The sequence below is a fragment of the Symsagittifera roscoffensis genome, chromosome 2 (assembly GCF_963678635.1).
Source record: "Symsagittifera roscoffensis chromosome 2, txSymRosc1.1, whole genome shotgun sequence".
Taxonomy (NCBI): domain Eukaryota; kingdom Metazoa; phylum Xenacoelomorpha; order Acoela; family Convolutidae; genus Symsagittifera; species Symsagittifera roscoffensis.
In genome coordinates this window covers 5,295,256-5,316,761 of record NC_087063.1, presented here as the reverse complement: position 1 = coordinate 5,316,761, position 21,506 = coordinate 5,295,256, and the positions used below count along the sequence as shown (strand labels likewise).

General features: G+C 33.1%; 1 protein-coding gene across 4 annotated transcripts in view; it reads left to right on the top strand.

Moving 5' to 3' along the window:
* The window catches only part of LOC134838845 (uncharacterized), an 80,317-nt gene extending 62,705 nt beyond the window's left edge, over nt 1-17,612 (top strand). For 3 of the 4 annotated variants that reach the window (XM_063854132.1, XM_063854131.1, XM_063854129.1), the window contains exons 2-3: nt 13,372-13,720; nt 16,060-17,612. In XM_063854132.1, the coding sequence (XP_063710202.1) occupies nt 13,504-13,720; nt 16,060-17,012 (1,170 nt within the window). In that variant the 5' untranslated portion in view covers nt 13,372-13,503 and the 3' untranslated portion in view covers nt 17,013-17,612. Of the gene's footprint in view, nt 1-11,621; nt 11,728-13,371; nt 13,721-16,059 lie in introns of those variants that run through there. The other variant, XM_063854130.1, reaches the window with a different exon arrangement.
* The last annotated feature ends 3,894 nt before the right edge of the window (nt 17,613-21,506 follow it).

The window sequence follows — 21,506 nt, the reverse complement described above, 5'->3', positions numbered from 1 at the left end:
GCTCAATAAAAACATGATTTTAATTTTGGTCAAAAAAAGTCTCATCATAATATTTTCATTTATGAAAATTGTATAATAAGCATTTTCGCTATAGAAAAAAAATCTTCAAAAATAGTCTAACGATGTTTCTGGATGAATTTACATAAGTTTAAAAAAAATTATTGAAAGAATGTATTTTGACTATCAAAAACATGATTTTAATTTTGGTCAAAAAAATGCTTACCATATAATTTTCATATATAAAAATTGTATTATATGCATTTTTACTTAAGCAAAAACACAAGTTTGAGGTAGAAAATTTTTAATCTTTTTTTTGGTTGCAAACTTGCTTTTCTGCTCAAATATAAGTTTTTGCGAAAAAAAATTTTGCATGCAAAATTTGACTTTTTGTGTTTATAACGTAGTCCAGGATGAGTTTTTCACCCAAAAATCAAAAAATTCACAAAAAAGTGCTAAGATAAATGTAAATTACTATAAAACCAAAAATTATCTAACCATTTACAAAAAGTAACATTTTTGGTATATAATTCCATTTAGTGTGAAAATTAACGTAGGTGGCAAAAATTACCAAATGTAGTTTATCTGTGAGCGTGGTAACTACCAGTTACACTCTGGGTTTCTTATGACAAAAAGTCCTGGGTTAGTGTTTCGGAGTAAACGCAAAATTTCACAACAAATTTTTTTTGGTATTTTCATATATGGAAAAAATGCTTGTCATACAATTTCATAGTACGGAAAAAATGCTTCTCATGCTTTTTACATAGTATTATTTTTGGTCTATGGAATAGTATGAAATAGTATAATACGCATTTTTTTTTCATATTATGAACTAGTATCATAAGCGTTTTTGTCAACCCGGGTGAACTTGAGCACGAAATGAAGTTTTAAAGAGTCAGTTCCGTGTGCAGGAATTTATGAGGGGGTTTCGAAAAATAGTTGAATATGTATTCGACCTTTTTAGGCAGGCAAAAATTATTTCCGATTTCTCTCAAAGCACTTTTAGATTGCGTCTCAGTAGCATAATTCCCAAATGGCAAAAAAATTAAAAATTTCCCAAATAACATAATTTTCATGCAACAGTTGCACAAAAAATTCCAGAACAACGTTTTCATGAGCAATGTAAGAAAATTATTCAAGTTGTTAATTTTAGCCAGTATCATTTTCCGTTTAAATTTCAAATTTGGTTATTAAAGAGAAAAAAATTTTGGGTTGTCAGAAACGTTTGTGTTTGTATTTTTTTTCCGATTTTTTCAACATTTTTTTTTAAATTCGTTCAACTAATTGCGTTCGGTTGAGATGTTCAATTTCTGCTAATTGAACTAATTTGAAGTATAGTTTAAAAAACATTGTGTAAGGAATCTAATGTGGTGTGAATTTGAAACCCTTTTTTCGAGATTTGGATTTTTGACCACAGTTCATTTACTTTTATAAATTTTTGTGGAGATATGACATGGTCTTCGATTTTCCTTTTTTCGGAAAAAATTGATAAAAACCTGAAATTCCGGTTTGATTTTGCTTTGAATTTCACATATTAAGAACGCGTTTTAAATAAAGCATAATCATTTCACTAATTTTTTTTACTTTACCTTTGTAACAGATGTTCTGTTAACGCTATTTGGACAGCAAACGGATAGCTTGGATAATTTTCTACCTAAAATTTTGCATCAACATGAGCTTTTTAACGTTTTTAGGGACACAAAAAAATAATAGCAGTCACTTTTTGTAGCCGCATATTTTCGCTGAGCTTCCAAAACAAGAAACTTAAAGATCGACGAAAAATGATACCTTTTTTATCATCATAAAATTATTACGCGTACTTTTATAAACCGAAGAAGCAATTTTTGAGTTTTGTTTCCGATCTTTGATTAAAATAGTTTTAAGACCATTTTTACGATTGATTTTTTTAAAATTAACAATATATTTTCACACCTTTTGAGTATTTCGACTACGTGAGATCAATTGTAAATTTATCTATTGGCCCATGTTCTGGACTATTTAAGCGCACTTTAAAGATTTATTTTCTATGATGAAAAGGTAACGCGAGTTATTTATGTTTGGCGATTTATCCCGAGGTGATGAAAAACAAAAGCTCAAAATTTGTAGTTTTATCAAAAAAAAAATCCCGAAACCGATTTTAGAACAGTTACAGGGCAGTGTTTTTGGTTCTATTTATTTTCAGTTTGAAATCAATGAGTTGTTTCAAGTTACTTACTGCATTTTGCTTTGAGCTTTTTCTACAACAGTGAAAATATAGTCATTAAAATTTCAAGATGAAATAATTTCTAATCAGATGGCGTCAATTAGATGCCTGGTTAGCTTGAAACTGCCGTAAGTCATAGTTTTGGTAGATGAACTTTTTTCTACCGTAAATCATTCTGCCACAATAATTATCTATCATTTTCTTCTGCCATCAATTTTTTTCTCAAAGAACAATAAAATATGATGAACAACATACCATTACTGTCAAATTTCAATCTCAAAAAAAAAAATTAAATAAAACACTCAAAAAACTTATGCTTGGCTCATCTAAGCGATCTCTCAACTACAACCACCCCCCCTCTCCCTCCTCATCCAACCCACTCTTCTCAAAAACCGAAAACCGGCTAAAAAGATTAATCAATTCTTTTTAAATAAGAATTACCATCAGAAAAAAATGGGTAAATGAAATTCGGGTTATATAAAAAAAAACCAAAGTCTATATTATGTTTCAGTAACGATAAAATAGCCCAAAAACAGGTTGCGGCTAATCCCTCTAGATTAATTTATAATCTCTCAATGTAAAAAAAAAATTCGACGATATGTTCGTTCGGAAACTTAAATTAAACTTCATTTTCGTGTTATCATTTTTCGGCAGAAGGAGCGGTTGATTGTTTTGAAAAAGATTTAAAACTGAATTGCTTCAAAATCAGCAATTTAAAACTCAGTCAGACAAAACAGCTTGAATGAACCTAGAAAAAATAGAGAAACCATGATTAACCTAACCATTTTTTAATTGCTCCCCGTAGCAAGTCTCGTTTCACTTCAGATTTGGTTGTTTTATTTAATTGACAGCTTTGATCCAACTTTTTAAAAACTGCCCCTTTATTCCCATTTAAAAATAATGACTTCTTTTACTCGATTAGTTTTAAGCGTTTATTGAATGGAAATAAAATGGTACGTGCCTAACAAAAAAATCTCTCAAAAATTAATTGGCGAATAAATTCGAAAAAAACGACAGTGAATACAATTAAAGATTTCCAAGAAAAACATAGTCTAATTTGGAAATGTTCTAACGATACTAGTAAGAAAAGTGAGGAAGTAGCTTTACAATATCTGCACGCGAAAACAACAGATGCAAAAATCGAGAACCAAGAGCATCCAGAATTGGCCAGTGAGTAAAATATTTCAAATGTGCTAATTATAAGTTTCCTACTAACCCTTAGGAAAGTTGTCTGCTAGAACCTTTTAAACTGAAGTGAGAGTTTCGGTTTCGGTAAAATAACGCGTAAAATATTGCTGTCACTCTCGGTTTTTTAACATGCCTGTTTTGACAGAAAATTGTCTAAAGTCCAAAAATATCAATGTCCTGTGGGTCTTCTTACCTATTCTTATTTCTAATTTTTGCGGTTTTGTAATATTCAATGTACTAACCCTCAGGAAAGTTGTCTGCTAGAACCTTTTAAACTGAAGTGAGTGTTTCGGTTTCGGTAAAATAACGCGTAAAATATTGCTGTCACTCTCGGTTTTTTAACATGCCTGTTTTGACAGAAAATTGTCTAAAGTCCAAAAATATCAATGTCCTGTGGGTCTTCTTACCTATTCTTATTTCTAATTTTTGCGGTTTTGTAATATTCAATGTATCAAATTTCGAGTAGTTTACTAAGCATTCTTCGTTTTAGGCCAATTCGGACTATTTATAATTCATCTTGAAATTGTGAACAAAACGTTTTGAGCAGGTGCTGAAATTTGATTGGCAAATTCTAGTCATTCAGAAAGAAGCAAATTAGTTTTGAATCAAGTTCAAAGTGTTGAAGTATTGATGTTTGGGCAGACCTGTCCTGCGCTCAAATTTACAAAGATATGTCGTCATGTTATCAAAACTTTTTCGTATTATAATAGATATAATAGATATTTATATATCACTATTATTTCTATATTGATAAGAGTACTCTGACTATTAAGATACTAAATTTAAAAAATTTGCCAACCTTAATTCTTGTACTCTACGTAGATTGTGTGCAAGTGTGTGTATGTGTGTGTTTGTGTGTGTGGGTGTGTGTGAGGGTGTGAAAAAATCAAAATGAATCAAAATTGTTCAAAAACATAAACTACTTCATGGACTTAAATGGGTAGCTTAAAATTCAGAGTTTTGCCCAGATAAAATAAAGACTTAGTGTAAGTTATAAATCATTTTTTATATATCACTTTTGTTCTGACTTTCCGAGAAAAAGGAATATATGTTTTTTTTTATTCAGTCAACTTTTGGATATCAAAATTTTGTACTTTAACAAAATAGGTTACGCCCCATTGAAAAAATTGACTTCGGAAAATCAAATTTATAAAGATATTTTACCTCCAACCTTTATTTGAAAAATTTTGGGACCTGGAAGCTTGCCATTTTGGCCATGCCCTGGACTATTTTATCTGAAGATTTTATCCCAAATCCTGAAAACGTAACGCAAATAATTTTTGCGAGGCGAAGTACCCCGCACAATGAAATCTTTCCAAATTGAGTTGAGGCTAGCTATTCGGTCGTTTCAATTTCGTAAAATTCAATTTTTAAAACTTGATCTTTGATATTGTCTAAAATCTATACTTTTTTAACTTTTCCAAAAAGCGTACCACTCATTTCCTTCTCAAATGAAAACGGCAAAAAATTGCTTTTATCATCTTGCATTTTCTTACATGCTGGCGACCTAAGAGCTTTGGAGCGTTTTGTTTCTGTTTTTTGTCGCATAAGTTTTTATTCAGATGTTTCAATTAGCATTAAGTTTATAATTGTCTTAGATGTGTATAAAAATGGGGTTTTGATGAAAGTTTTGAGATCAAAAACAGCGAGGTCAACATAAATAGCGACCAGAGTACAAAAAAAACTATAAACTATACATTCTTTTGGTTCAGTTAGAGGTGAAAAAAAAAACTTGATGTTGGTTTAAAAAAGTTGGCTTTAAATTGATTCACGAGCAGTCTTGTTTTTATATAAAATTGTTTTAGATAAAGCAAATCGGGTCTATATAAAACAAGACTGCTCGTATCAGGGCGAAACCCTGATTGTTCCGACTGCCCATTAAGGTTTATGGATCAGTAATATCATTAAAAAATTAAAAGTAACAAAACAAAATGAGAATTTTTTTTCAAAAATTTTCATTTTTTTAAAATCATCGCCATATAAAGTACAAAAGGATAGATTTCACTAGTTGTAACAAATCAATTATGGCAAATAAGCTTCGTTAAACCAATTTGGAACGATTTCTAAGACGGATTAACTCTCCGCTTACGCGTTAATAGCGCGAATTATATCGCGCGTTAATTGTCCCAAATTGGCCAAAATGGCAATCTTTAATCCCCCATAACTTTACGAAAAATGATCACAAGTGAAATATCTTTTCAAATTTGAGCTCAAGGCAACAATACCTTTCGAATGATATAAAAAAAATTCCGTCAAAATGGCTAGTTAAAAAGTCGAAATTTGTCTGAAGAAAAAAACCCACTCCGAGCACAATTATTCCGTTACTTTCGCATCGAAAGTCGGAACAATAAAGCAAACCGGATTCCAGAGACAAGTCTTTAAACATGTTGAAAATTTGTTCCAACGATCAAACACGACGAGAGAACAAAAGAAGGATAAAAAGAGCGTCCTTGTTGAGGAATCAGCTTATTATTCACAAAATACACACTTTGGCCTCGTAATGATTAATTAATAATATCCTCTCCTACTGTCAGGAATCAATAAACTAAGTCTTTCATCAGACAATTTCGCTTGAAACAGGGTTGTTTGTTGAATACAGTAAAGAGCCCTTGTTACCTCAGAAAAGTGATAATTCAGAACCAATTTAATTCTATTCCTCTTCAACTCCTCAAAAAAGTTTGAAAAACCCGTTAGTCAATCATTTGATTTCAAGTTACATGCCAAAGAGTAAAAAAAACTGCTTTCATCGGGCAAAAATTTAAAAGTTCTGACGGTCCTTCGAAGTAGTTTTTGTTTTCAAGGTTTAAAAGAAATTCAACTCACTTCTACGCAAACTCACAAACACTATTAGAATAGACGAGTACAAAGTTACATGCCACAAGTTTTCTTGTGTATCAGGGAAAAGCCCTGAATATTCCAATTGCGACTCAATCCATATAAATAGTTTTTGAGAAAAAAATACCGAAAATTTATAAATTTTAAACTATCTATAAAATCAAAAATCAAACCTGAATCGTACGTAAAAATAAGACCGACCAGCTAGCCTCTATTCAATTTGGAGTTATTTTGTTGAGTGGTATAATTCCTCACCTATAAATAATTCGAGTTACGCTTTTAGCCTAATGAATAAATTCTTCAAAGCGCATAATTTAGTCCAGAATTTGTCCAAAAATGTCAATTTTTAAATTCTTAAAACGTTAAGAAAAATAATCGAGGCAAAGTATCTTTATACGTGGGAAACCCAGAAGGTTGATAAATTCACTGAGGCATAAAGGTTGTGTTAAAAACTATCATTTCGATCAGCGAAAATTAGCTGAACAAAAAAACCTCCCCAAGCTTTTACATTCCGTTTTCTTCGAAATTCGGATCAAAAATCTTGTCTGGTTTCAAGTCGGAATGATTGAATTGCCGCTCGCGCTTTGATAGCCTACGACATTTTTTGCACGGTAACTATATCATATTGGCTAAAAACGCAATTCATGAAACCCAAATTTTTAGGAAAAATAGTCTGCGCTGAATTTTTTTTCTCCAAATTTAGCGAAGTGTGTCAATGCTTTTGACGGTATAAATTTTTTATCAAAATTTGCAGTTAAATTTTTCAAAAATTGTCTGAAGCAAAATGCAAACCGAGCGCAAATTTTCCGTCACTGTTATCGGTGAGCGAAAAGATCATTTCCAATACAAATTTCTGAAATTGAAACAATGTATCTTGCAGGGACTGATCCAGGACCTTCTCGAGGGGGGGGGGGGGGGGGGGGTGAATTTTATTTATTTTCTGAGCTGTCCCAAAAAACGTATGAATTAATTTTATCCATTTTTTTTTTTTAAAAAGGCCAGAAAACGCGTTTCTAGGCTTTTTTGGAAAAAATTTGAAAGAAAAAATTTCGATTTTTTTGCGGCGCGCGCTACCCCTTAGTATACATTTGCGCCAACAGCGCTTTTAGAAAAACTTTAGTGTCGGTCAGCCAAAAATGAATGTCCAAAAAGGGGGCACTCTTTGGATCGGCAGTGGGCCAAATTCCTGAAATGAGGGGAGATCGTCCGCCCCTGCCCCCTCCAAATTCGCCCCTGGTATCTTGTGCAAAGAGTTTTTTTTGACGTTAACTGGTTCAACGCTGGTGAAAACTCTAATTTCGAGCAATTTTGAGTGTTTTTGTGTCTCGATTGCCGCATCTTGTTATTAAAGGCGCTTTCGTAAATCAATTCTTTCAACAGCCATTTGACAATTTTAAGGCCGGGTTTTTTTGGTGATTTCATTTTTACGGAGGTAATGTCTCAGGTCTTACTTTTTTTCTTTGGCTTCGTTAGAAAGGAAGATGGTCTTGAATCAAATGTTGACCTCGAATGACAATGCGGAGGCGATTGATTCAGCCAAACTGAGATTTACGTTTTTTTGCAATGACTTGAGTTGATGGTTCATTGGATTATGAAAATGTTTTCAACTTAATTGATTTCAAATGCTCTTAGTCCGGTCTTGGCATAAAGTAAGGAATATGCTTGGGGTCGTTTTCTCTTCAAAAAAATCTCAAAAAAGTTACCCAGAAGACGTGCGTTCACCACTAGACTATCATGACTTATATTGTGCGGTGAAACGCTCAGTAATAGACTAACGGAACTTTAAGAGCGCAGCGCTGTGACACTTTGATGCTGAAAAACTAACGCGCATTATTTACGCGTGGAGAATTATCCCGCACCACAAAATTTTTCCAAATTCAATTGAGGAAGGCAATAATTGGTCTTATTAACTCGATACACGATTCAGAATATTCCGCTTAAAATTCATAGTTATAATTCAATATTTCACTAGCAAAAACTTATTCGACTCCAGTTTATGGACAATCAGAACATTCAGGGCTTTGCAATGACCCGAGAAATTTTGTTTTCTTACCGCTGGTATATAAACGGAGCCTCATTCGAATGAAAAGTGTGATACCAAGCAGGAAGAAAATAGTCGTCTGTCTCAATTAAAAATTAATTAGCATTATGTACTGAAGTGGTAGGAGTGGGGTCTAGAAAATTAAACAACAAGCAAATTATAAGATCGTTACAAACTGAATTTAGGCAATTTATTAATCATTAAGTCGTTAGGAACAGAGCAACCAAAATTTTTTGTTCAAAACGAAGTTACACAAAATCAAAAAGCGTAATTTATCTCAGAACTGATGAAGTTTATTTTAACAATTTTATTACAACATAATCAGAAAAATGCATTAATGCATATAAAATTTTCGAAATGCATAAATTGTACAACTGTGATCGCTCACTTAGTAACAAAAAACAATATATCATTATGGATTTTTATTGCCAGTACCCATAAATTTCAAAAAAATTTATTATAATCCATTAAAAATTGATTATGATATTACTATTTTTTGAAACATTAATATTTTTTACAATCGATTATAATCGATTAATCTGTGAAATTTTTTGAAATAGTTTTTATTGAAATGTAAACCATTATAATCGATTATAATCCAATATTATTCAACAAATGTCATCGCTTCTTTTGGTTTTATTTTGTTTTGTTATGTGTGCTCGTCAGCTGGTTACCGAACTGAAAGTAACTGTAATTTTGTACTTATAGCCAGGGGCGGATTTGAGGGGTGCGAACCCCTGCCGACCCAAAGGGTCCTCCTTTGATTTATCTCGAGATATCCATTTTCGGTGACGGAGCCTTAAAATTTTTTAAAGGTGCCTTAGTAAAATTTTGTGCGCCGCAGGCAAATTTTTGGAAAAACAGGCAAAGCAACGCAACTTTTTGGTCATAGTTTTCCATAAAGTGCCTAAAAACGCCTTTTTTGGCCTGTTTTTTCAAACTTTTCCATGCGCCGCAGAAAGTTTGTCAGAAACAGGGAACAGGGTCTTTTCAGTGCTTTGAGAGAGCTCGGAAAATCAATCTGGTCGATCGAAAAAAAATTGACAAATCTTATAGCGTTTTCTGAAAATCCGCCCCTCAAGAATATCCGCCCCTGCTTATTGCTTAAAACTTAAATTGAATTTAATTTTTTTTGTGTTTTCATGCAAAATAATTTTAATATTCCATCATAATTGATTTTTTTGTAAGATAATTTTTTGATTGAAAAAGGGATTATATAATCTATTATAATAGATTATAAAAGATTATAAGAGATTTTCGGAAAAATTATAATTAATTATAAATTATTATAATTGATTAAAATTTCACCAAAAATATTATCATTATAATGGATTATAAACCGTTTATACATATAAAATTGGCGCTTATAATTAATTATAAGTTTGCTAAAAGTACGATTATAATTATAAAATAATCAATTATTTTCTCTTTTTACTGAGTGCGGGGTATTTAAAACACATTTTCCGGTCGGACAAACAGTATTTGCTAAAAGGATAACTGAAGTCTGTAAACAATTTGCACGCACTTTGCACGCAATAATTGTCTAAAATCAATTCCGGATCGTCTAATTTACTTTTTGTCCATGTTTCCAAGCACCGCTGTTTATATCAGATCTCAGAAATTTCTGATTACTTTTTTCAAAATTGTCTTTTCTACTACATAAACAATTTTTCCCACAAAAAAAAAACAATTTTTCAACGATTTACGCAATTTTACGGAGATGGTAAGTTTTCTTAGACTATCTAAGCGGGTGATTTTGATTTAATTTTATTAGTAATTGACTCGTCAGAATTGACGTAATTTTGATAGAATAAGAAAAAAAATTTGATTTATTTTTGTGGTAATGAATTGTGTGTGACTTATGCAAAACAAATTCCATCATAAAAATTGAGAAGAATGAATTGATAATTTTCAAGTTCAAGCGTTTTTTCAGGTTATTTTATACAGCACTGTAGTAAATCAGGCCTCAGAGCAGAAAATTTTATAGAGCAAAAGATACAGCAGAACTTTCAATCATGCGTGAAGTTTTATCGATTTTCTCAAAAATCTTTTTAAAACTATAAAACGAAAGCGGAGATGCTCTTCTTGACTAAACTTTTAATAACAAATGCTTTTTCAGAATACCAGTTATGCATCAAACCACGACTCTTTTATTCTACTACTTTGCTATCTGTAGGAGTTCTGCTCGTTTTTCAATTTGAATTTCGCATTTTGACAAGTAATGAGAGTTGTTATTTTTTGTAATAAACGGGTGAATAATGAAAACTTACTTGGAGCAAAAAATCAGCTGATTTTTTTTCGAGCAAAAATACCTTGCTCTATATAGAAGCAGAACTGTTTGGAGCTTGGTAAAAAATATTGGGGCTATTCTCATGCGTGAAGGGCAGAGAGTGCCTTTTCAAATTCTCAACCAATCAACGCCCTATAAAACTGCAACAAACTGATTGAGCTTTTTTTGATCGACGAAATTTGTTTTTTTTGCGCATTAGCGATTACCCCTAAAAATTTTTAAATAGAAATATTAGATTTTTTGGAATAAATAAAAAAAATGAAATAACGTTTTTTTTTTCAATGCCAGCAGAAGAAGAGAGTTTTGAATCGGTTTTAGCAGTTAAAACATTGGCAGGTCTACAACAGCCTTCAGCATAAAAGCGTAGAAGGTAGCCTAAATTAACTATTTGACAAGAGTTTGAACAAAAGTTCATGATAAAATGAAAACAGGCGATCATTGATCACAAGAAAAAACATGGTAGGTTCGCTCGTGCACCAAAAACTTTCAAAAAACTTTGAACTGTGTAAAATGAGAACACGAATTTCGAAAAACAAAAATTGAGCACATCATTTGCGGCAGCTACATTTTTTTAGTAGACATGCTTCTGAAAAACTAACATTTTATTGGAAAGATGCTGATCAAAAAGTCATTAGCACTAAAAAAACCTTGTGGGCTTTAAGCCTTAGAAAACCTTTCAGCCTTTTTAAACGCGGTAACTGTTTTCATTAGCAATTTACTTTGAGCTTTTTAAACTTGAAAATTGTTCCTGGCAGCTATCTTATTTTATATTAGCCAAGTCTTCTTAATTACTAAAAAATTTCAGATCAGTTGCTGATTAAAAACTGTTTTAGCGCTTAGAAAATCTTTTTAGGCTTTTATGCTTAAGAAAAACCTGTTAGCTTTCTTTGAACGCTTTTAAGGTAGACTAAATCAACAATTTGACGAGCGTTCAAATACGGTTCATGATAAATTGAATGCAGGCTATGTATGATAACATGAAACAAAATGAGCACATTTGCTCGTATCAAAAATTTTTCAAAAAAACGTTGTTTCTGAGATTATCCGGATCCGAATTGAGTTTTTTCAGATGAGTCCGTGATTGGTGTCTAACAAAAAAACTAGCGTTAGCCAAAATCTATCTGCGACTGGCTTGGCCGAACAGAGCTCGCGGTGATAGTCCCTAGTTCCAAGGTGCATAAATTATTTTTTTATAGCAACTTAATATATTTTTAGCCATATTAAGGAAGCAGACAATCAGCGCAAAATGCAGGATTCAAAGAGTAATCACTTTTTCTAAAATTGATTGCTCTCTAACTCATGTATTTTGCGCTGATTGTCTGGCTAATTGTGGTTAATATCAAACCGTTGTTGTGCCGCCAATTTTTTAATTTGAAGACGGTTTCGACTACATTTTTGGACGGTGTAAAATGAGAACACGAATTTCGAAACATCTGAGTCTGTGCAAACACAAATTGAGCACATCATTTTTGGCAGCTACCTTTTTTTAAAAGCCATGCTTCTGAACAACTAACATTTTATCGGAAAGATGCTGATCAAAAAGTCATTACCACTAAAAAAAACTTTGTGGGCTTTTAGCCTTAGAAAACCTTTTAGCCTTTTTAAACGCGGTAACTGTTTTCAATAGCAATTTAGTTTGAAGTTCTTAAGCTTGAAAGTTGTTGCCGGCAGCTATCTTATTTTATATTTGCCAAGTCTTCTATTTTACTATAAAACTTCAGGGCAGTTGCTGAATGAAAAACTAACATTTTATCGGAAAGATGCTGATCAAAAAGTCATTAGCACTAAAAAAAAACTGTGTGGGCTTTTAGCCTTAGAAAACTTTTTAGCCTTTTTAAACGCGGTAACTGTTTTCAATAGCAATTTAGTTTGAAGTTCTTAAGCTTGAAAGTTGTTGCCGGCAGCTATCTTATTTTATATTCGCCAAGTCTTCTATTTTACTATAAAACTTCAGGGCAGTTGCTGATTGAAAAACTAGCATTTTATCGGAAAGATGCTGATCAAAAAGTCATTAGCACTAAAAAAAACTTTGTGGGCTTTTAGCCTTAGAAAACTTTTAAGCCTTTTTAAACGCGGTAACTGTTTTCAATAGCAATTTAGTTTGAAGTTCTTAAGCTTGAAAGTTGTTGCCGGCAGCTATCTTATTTTATACTAGCCAAGTCTTCTAATTTACTACAAAACTTCAGGGCAGATGCTGATTGAAAAACTAACATTTTATCGGAAAGATGCTGATCAAAAATTCATTAGCACTGAAAAAAAATTTGTGGGCTTTCAGCCTTAGAAAACTTTTTAGCCTTTTTAAATGCGGTAACTGTTTTCAATAGCAATTTAGTTTGAAGTTCTTAAGCTTGAAAGTTGTTGCCGGCAGCTATCTTATTTTATAATAGCCAAGTCTTCTAATTTACTATAAAACTTCAGGGCATTTGCTGATTGAAAAACTAACATTTTATCGGAAAGATGCTGATCAAAAAGTCATTAGCACTAAAAAAAAATTTGTGGGCTTTTAGCCTTAGAAAAACTTTTAGCCTTTTTAAACGCGGTAACTGCTTTCAATAGCAATTTAGTTTGAAGTTCTTAAGCTTGAAAGTTGTTGCCGGCAGCTATATTATTTTATATTAGCCAAGTCTTCTAATTTACTATAAAATTTAAGGGCAGTTGCTGATTCAAAATTGTTTAAGCACTTAGAAAAACTTTTTAGGCTTTTATTCTTAATAAAAACCCTTTAGCCTTTTTTGAACGTGGAAACTGTTTTTAATAGCAATTTAGTTAGAAAATTTTCAGCTCGAAAATAGTTGACTTCTTTTTATTGTGTTTCAGAGTTTCTTCTATTTCGATTTCAAACTGGGCACTGATAAAACCACAAATAGCCTTTAGAGTGATCGAAAGCGCTTCTTGTCGATCACATTTCTGTCATATTTTTTGCAACTAGAGTTTTATCGACCATCAAAAATGAGTTTCAATTCCTCAACTAGTCTGGCTGTGAGTTCGGGGCCGAAGGTGAGCCCCTATGCCAGTTTGGAGTACAGTCCAATGCACTGTATAGCTGTCATGGTGTATACTGCTCTCTCGGGAGTTGTCGGCACTTTCGCGAACTCTTTGATCACAGCTGTCTATATAATGAAACAGATGAAGTGTCCCCACGAAATATTCATGCTGACTGTTGCCGGTAAGCACTTCTTATTTTTCAATCTTCTGCCGTCCCCCAATTTCTAATTTTTTTGGTTTCAAAGCTTTCTTAAGTTGGATTTTCATGAGTGGTTATTTAAATCTATACACAATTGTAGCCATATGTTGTCTGAATCACTAAACCAATCAAACTTGAGCTGATATGATGCCAGGTATGAGAAAAACCGTAAAAAGCAGAGATGCAGGGAAATCTAATTGGTTCCAATTCATTGCAATCAAGTGATTTATTTTTATCGAACATTTTTGATTGAATTGCTAAGTTTAATTGCAACTTTTGATTGCGAACAAAACACAAATGTCAATTAGTTAGAACAAAGCCGTGGCCATGGAAATGAAAAGCAAACAAATAGTTTAAAAAATACTATTCAAAACCTGAACTGCTTACCCAGGCCTTCTTTTTCTGCCCTAGGTCAAGATATGCATTTTCAGGCCAAAATTTGCAAAAATGCATAAACTGCAGTGAACAGTTTTTTCAGCATCAAATTAAAAAATTCACGACTCAATTGTTACTCATGGCTTTGGTAAAAATGATTATTTCTGTACTTTTTGAATTTTGATTCAAACGGAGGGGGCGCCAATAATTTCAAAAACTTCCAAAACTTTCACAAAAATCAAAAATAAATCATTGCGCAGCAGCAGCTCGAACAATTGAGTAAGTGACCTAAAAAAGTGGAGTATGACATTATTAGAAGGTGAGTTGCATAGTTTATCTATACAATGTTGCAGGAATTATTTTCCAAAAACAATGAAGAAGTTTTGTAAACGAATATATATGTAATTGAGACTGCTCGAATATCACCCGGGTTGAGCTCACATTAAAAATTGGCAATAAAAAAGTTAAAAAAAAAGCGATCGCCATTGATGAATTCTCTATGCTCAATGCCACAATAGCAAATTTTATTGATAGATTATCGCTAATTTAGCTAACTTTCAGCGATGAAACAGCGATAAAAAACTTATCAAAATGAGCAAAAATATTGAAAAACCTTTGGTTCGAACCCGCAGTTTCGTAGACTTATATGCTACCTCTGCGCTACCAGCCCTTAAACAACCCTTAGCAATACTCAAGTTGGCTTATAAACTCATACACTCATTTAAAAGCTACTAGTATGAGTTAAAAATTTGAGTTGAAGTCTTAGCGCTGATTTTCTACGGATTCATAACTGAAAGAGCTCTAAAACATCGCTATGCAAAAATTTCTGAATCACACATGAATCAGGCTGGCAAATTAGCGATCACTGGAATATGACAGGAAAGCGATAATTAGCGGTGGGACTTCAACCCGGGCAGTGCAAAGCCCTGACTGTTCCGAACTTTTTCGAAACAGCAGGTTTTGAGTTGTTTGTTTCGTACAATTTCGAACAATTTTAACAGTAGGATAAGTTTCTACGCTTTAAACTTTTGCTGTACTCTTTCGTATAAATAAATTCATAAAATGGCAAATATAAAATTTTATTACCACGAGAGCTTTTAACTAAAGTATTCATCTGAAGTCAATGAGTCGACTTCTTTAATAGCTTATAAACTTTTTGTTGAAAAATTTACTTTGATCCCCCTGCGGGTCCCAACATTCCAAAAAACGCCGAGCGTATATACTTTATATTTTTTCAAACCTGAACAAAAGAAGAAAAAAAAGATCAAATAGTTAAAAAATAAAACTTTGATTTTTCCGTTATCTTTCTTAATTTTAAACCCCCCCCCCCCCCACACACACACACACAGTCTATATAAATAAACCAAATTGATGCATTTTTGTGTGGTAATTTTTTCATAAGATCAAACTGCTTGCGTCATTTCAATTTAAAATGATGTATTTTGCCGCTTGCGTTTTATTTCGACGTAATATGTCGCCGCATTCATTATCTTAAATTGGCAGTATTCGAACTCCCATAACTTTACAAAAAAATTTTTCAGATATCTTTTTTTTAATTTTGAGCTCAGGGCATCAGTAGTTTTCAAATCCCGATATAATTGGCTAGTTAAAAATCGAATTTTGTCTGATGAAAACATTATGGCGCCAAACTCGGTTAGATTTGTACTATGGTTTGGATTCTACAGACTTTGTCACTTTTCCCCACAAAAATTCAACCGAAGTCAGCTATAAAATTACTAACCCATGTAAAAGATGTGTCCAAGGAATCCAGACACGAGCTAGCACAATTATTTGCTGTTATAAAACCGAGTTTGACGTCATAATGAAAAAACATGGGGTGAATAATTATCTCGACACTCTCTTCGAAAGTCCTGAAAAAATTCGTACCAAGCTCAATTACTAATCAGCAATTCCAAAATTCGAATATAAATATTCGTGTTTTTCAGGAATAAATTTGTTTGGCTCTTGCGTCTTCATTCCATGGGAGATCATTGTCGTGTGGTCGGGGAGTCATTCCTGCAACAACCCCCCGAACTACATAATCATTTTCAGCATGTTCCTCGAATGCGCGTCCGCCCTTCTATTTCTGAGCATAGCGCTGGACCGATACTTCGCAATTTGCTGGGCAACTCATTATATAATGAATCCAAAGAAAGCTATGTTCTTGAGCGGCGGTTCGATTCTCTTGTCGGTCGTTTTGTCTTTGGTTACCGTTGTCCACACAAAATTAATCTACCTTCCTCATCTTATTTATCCGCTAGTTCTTTTCCTGGTTTTGGGCATTATTATTATCCTCTATCTTCTCGTCTTCAGAAAAGTTAACAAGCAGGCTAAAAAAGCGCGTGAACAAAGATTGAAGAAACAAGAAATCATGCAGCGCAGTCAGATTTCACGCGCTGAAAGCAACAATCAAAATGAAGAGCACGACGACAACACGAAAAACGTGAAATTTTCGGAAAAGACCAAAAAATTGGATCCACATTTGAAAATTGAGACTCCAAATTTGCGAGGTGTGAACGGAAGTGCGAAAAGTGGTGATCAAAACGCAGCAAATGTCGGCAAGGAAAAACACATTATGGAAGAAATGCGTGACAAAACTGTTAAAATTCTCATCAGCGTCACGCTTGTGTATATTTTCTGTTTCGTTCCCGCCTCCATTGTCAATTTCCTATTTTTCGTAATACCCGAACACTTCGCCGGAATGTCGGGAGGCAGCGCCATGGTCGTCAAAACTGTTCAACTCGGCTACTACCTCAACTTCGCCCTGTCGCCGATTGTTTACGCAGCGCTCAGCGGGAGGTTTCGCGAAGACACCCGCGTCATTATTCTGAAGCGACAACCAAAGTCAGTCGTGCAGGAAAGGAAACTTACTATGGTCACGCGTGAAGCCGAAGTCTAATTTATGGGAAAAAATTAAAGGTGGAAACTAAATACTAAAAGCTTTCAGTTAGAACTCAGAAAACGCAGAGCTAAATTAAAAACAGATCGCATTAAAAAACAGAGGTATTTTCGATTGTACACCCCCCACCAATGATGAAATGTCGAAATCAAAATTATAACTGCAAAAGTTAATCGACATTACAAAGAAGTGCTGGCTTTCAATTTGGTGCAGGCCTAAACGAAGCTATTTGTCTAGTTTAGCCTGAAACAGGTCCTTTTCCCTTGTTTTGTTGCCGTTTTATAAATTTCTTGTATAAATTCCTTTTATAAATTTCACTCAAATATGAGTCCAAATGCGGGTGGGATTGGATATAATCGAAAAAAGCCAAAATACAGATAGCTTTTTCAATGACATTACTTATTAAAAAATCATAAATATGTTATTAGCTTACTATCTTTCTCCGCATGTACTGGTATTCCTTGAATTTATAAAGGTAAACCTTCTTTATAGATCTTCTACGAATAGCAGAAACCTCAATTATTATGTTTTTATAGGCTGTACCTACAAATGCTAAGAAAGGCGATCAACAATTCCAAATTACAACAGTACCGAAACTGAAAAAGTATCCAATATTTCCGAAAAATGGTGATTTTTGACAATGTCAAACATATTTTTCGGGCTCTGTTGTACTTCGGCGTTGTTGTATTGCCTCATAAAATTTCTAAAAGCCCGGTGAAAAGATATATGTAGTTTCAAGATAGTGCTTTAAGGTTCAGGGAAAGATTGTATTTTAGATAAAACCATTGTGTTGGTTGGAACATTTGATTTCTTTCATCTTTAAAAATGATGTCGCACTAAGATGCCCTTCCCTCCCTTTTTATGTTTTCACTGTTGAATGTTTTTATAGTTGAACAAAAACTGTTGGCTATTGATTACGTAACCAAGCAAAACCTGTCTGAAAACATATTTAAAACGTACCAAGCTAAACGTCTGAAAGCAAGCCTAAAACACGCCAAGCAAAACATGCCTAATGGTTGAACAAAGTTTGTCTGCAATTGGCTATGTAACCACAGTTTCCATTTCCTCGATTTTCTTACAGTTAATAATTATTTATGCTTGATGTGAAATAATTTTTTTTGATAAGTTTGCAGACAAAATTGAATTGATTAAATTGTTATCAGCCCTAATACATTCGTATCAAACAACTGAACAAGAAAGTTGAAGTTTGATTTTGCCATAGTAGTAATGATGAGAAACAGTTGCTTCCTTGTTAACATTTAACTCAAAATCCAAGACTTTAAGACTGGTGCTTATAATTGATGTGATGTTTAGTAAAAAAAAAAAACTTTATTCATAAGAAGATAGCTATTTGATAACTCCGTGTTTTAACTCAAATTCATTGTTAATCCTATCTGTAAGCTGTATTTTTTGAAGAGTAGTTATTTTTTACTTTGGTGTTAGCCTGCAAGTAAATAGAATTTTTGCTGGGTGTTGAAACCCTAATATTTCAAAGCATGCTTGAAGTGCATTTTTTCATTCAATAATCGAATTCATTTTTCAAACTCAACAATTTATGTGAATTAAATCTTTGTATCAAATACTGTTTTCGAATTTTTAGTGATGCAAATAGACGTTTCGATAAAGTTCTACATGTAATTTTGACCCGCAGTAAGCGGCTTCAAGCTGCCAAATTACCATAGGCTGGGCTGATAAATCCCCTTATCTGCAAAGGAGCAAAAAATTGAAAATTTGTCTTCCATAGAGTTTCACTTTTAAAAAACTTGAAGGAAATAATCGATACCATCAAATCAGTCAGCTTTGGATAAAGTACAGGACATTGGTTAGTTTATTATATGAACCATGGCGTTGGGTCAAAATTGTGGTAACCATCGTTAATCTCTTTCAGAAATTGTAGTAAGCTCCGCCAATAACTGTCAATTCAATCATCGAATTCTTTCCGGATATTATCGTCATTTCCATCACAATTGAGACGAATGATCTTCATTACAAGTAATAAAAGGAAGAAACATTCAACTCAGCGTCAAAATAAAATACGGCAGCTAGACCAAAGACGGAATTAGATCTCTTCTCAAAAGAGGGTTATTCACATGCATGGGGAACTTAATGCGCAATAACTCTCAATTAATCAATAAATCTCAAAAATTGTCGCGCTTTTTATCCTTCCAGCATGAGTGATTTCCCCTTCGTAGAAGTTAACACAGGCCAGCTACCTTATCAATTGAAGCAAAATTATATATGAATGCTCCTCAAACTCTGTCATTTCGAAAATGTCCAGTAGGAAATTTTTAAGTTTGTTCGGTTTTTCGAGAAAAATTGAAGTACTTTTTCAAAATAACTACATAATGGTGCTCAAGATGACTTTGAATAAAATTGAACATGATCGACCACAAATGGTGGTCGTTAAATAGTCACAAAACAACCAGAACTGAGAATGCTTCATACCGAAAAGTTGGAACCAAGCGTAGACGGAACATTCGCATTTCGTGTATTTTGTGAAGAATCAGCAACACCACTTTGAAAACAGATTTGTCTCAGAACCCGCTACATGGCTTTATTTCTTTGATCTTTTTGCTGTTTTTGATTCCACTAACAAACAGCTAAAACACTGTATTATTCAGAATTGCCGCAAAAGGAGCTAATTTGGCATAATCCGGACAAAATTTGCGGAACCCAGTACCGTTTAAGGAATCCAAATCAAATCCGTATTCATTATAATAGAATTTCCAGTTTTGCTAAATCAACCAACGTATGGGTGATCTGCTTAAAAAATACAATTTTTAGTTATATCACTAAATCATACATAACAGTTTTTACAAAATGGACGCTTGCATGTGCGAATTTTACTCAGAGTTAGCGAAATCTGCTCACATTTGCGGAATCCAGAAGTATAGTGCTGATTTAAACTAACCGGGCAAAACGCGATAAACTTGAAATTTAAAACCCGTTTTTCTCAAATTGGGTTGAGTTTAGATGAAAATTTATGAAGACAAAACTTGCTTAAAATTTTAGCAGAATTAATATGGTGTAATTTGTTTTGCGAAATTCGGGCCCGAAATTTTACCTCAAAAATCGACTGGGTAATTTTGGCTTAAATTTTGGTTAACTAAGGAAAGCCAAAATGACCCATTTTTTGGGGTAAAATATCGGGCCCGAATTTCGCAAATCAAATTACACCAAATTAATTCTGCTAAAATTTTAAGCAAGTTTTGTTTTTTATAAGTTTTCACCTAAACTTAACCCAATTTGAGAAAAACGGGTTTTAATTTTGAAGTTTAACGCGTTTTGTCCGGTTAATTTAAATCAGCACTGTACTAGCTATATTCGCTCGTTCAGAATCTGCCATATAACTAATATGCCATGCAATTTTGTTAGAGGAATCCACATAATTTTTGGAGCCTCTCTAAACAAAAGACTCTGAAATCCAGAGACCTACGCACACAAATTGATGCACCTATCTAGTACATGGTTTGGCTTAGTTTTGTACAATCGGCATAAACGTAAAACTTATTCATTCCATACGCTCAAAAGCCTAATGAAATCTCTATGATAACTATTTTCTTGTGAAAGTTTTATGACTAACCTTTTTTTGCATGAATCAAAAATATGAATATAATTTTGTCTCTAACGGCAAAAAAACAATTTAAGAAAAGATTTTTTTCAAATAAGAAAACCCTCAGGTCAAGTGACATTAACTTTGCAAGCAACAATTATCACGGTCAATTTTTTTCCGAGACTAAACGGAAGAAAAATTTCCTTCAATTCAACATTTTCAGCTTTCACTTTTTAACTCTGCAAACAATGCGTCCATACGTTTTAATTATTTGAAAACCGCATAATAAACAATGTTTGCATAGAATTTATGTATATAATTTTATGGAAAGCATTTTTTGTGTATAGATTTGCGACGGGTACGCATGCGTTAAACTCTCTCAAATATGGCGAGAGACACAAGCTTTACTAACTAACCACCATAATGGAATGAATAACAACTTCGTCTTCACCTAAAATCGAATAGAAACTTTAAATGTTTTTTTAAGGCCAAGAAAGGGAAAAAATCCTAGAAAACTTTTGGGAGAAACAAATATCCCGACTTTTTTTAAAAGTCGGAACAAATGAGGAATGCGGCAAATTCGAGGAATTTTTTTATTTCAAAAACTTCTATACGGAAGTTCAAATGTATCATCTTCGGTGCATAATGGACCAAGGGACCATCTTTTTCGAAGAAGTGACAAAAAAAACGTGGAAAAAATATTTCTGAGACAGGTGACAACCAAAGAAATTCAACAGGTTTTGGAAAGCTTGCAAAAAAATCAACCTAGATTGCCACTATACCAAGAAAAATTACATATTTCTAATAGGAGAACTATTGGAGCCTATTCTGACTACTTTGATTCAAAAACGATTTGACAATAACATTTTTCCGAAACCATTAAAAACTGCAAAAGGATCCCTTAATATAAAGAAGGAAATGAACTCGAACCTTTCAATTTT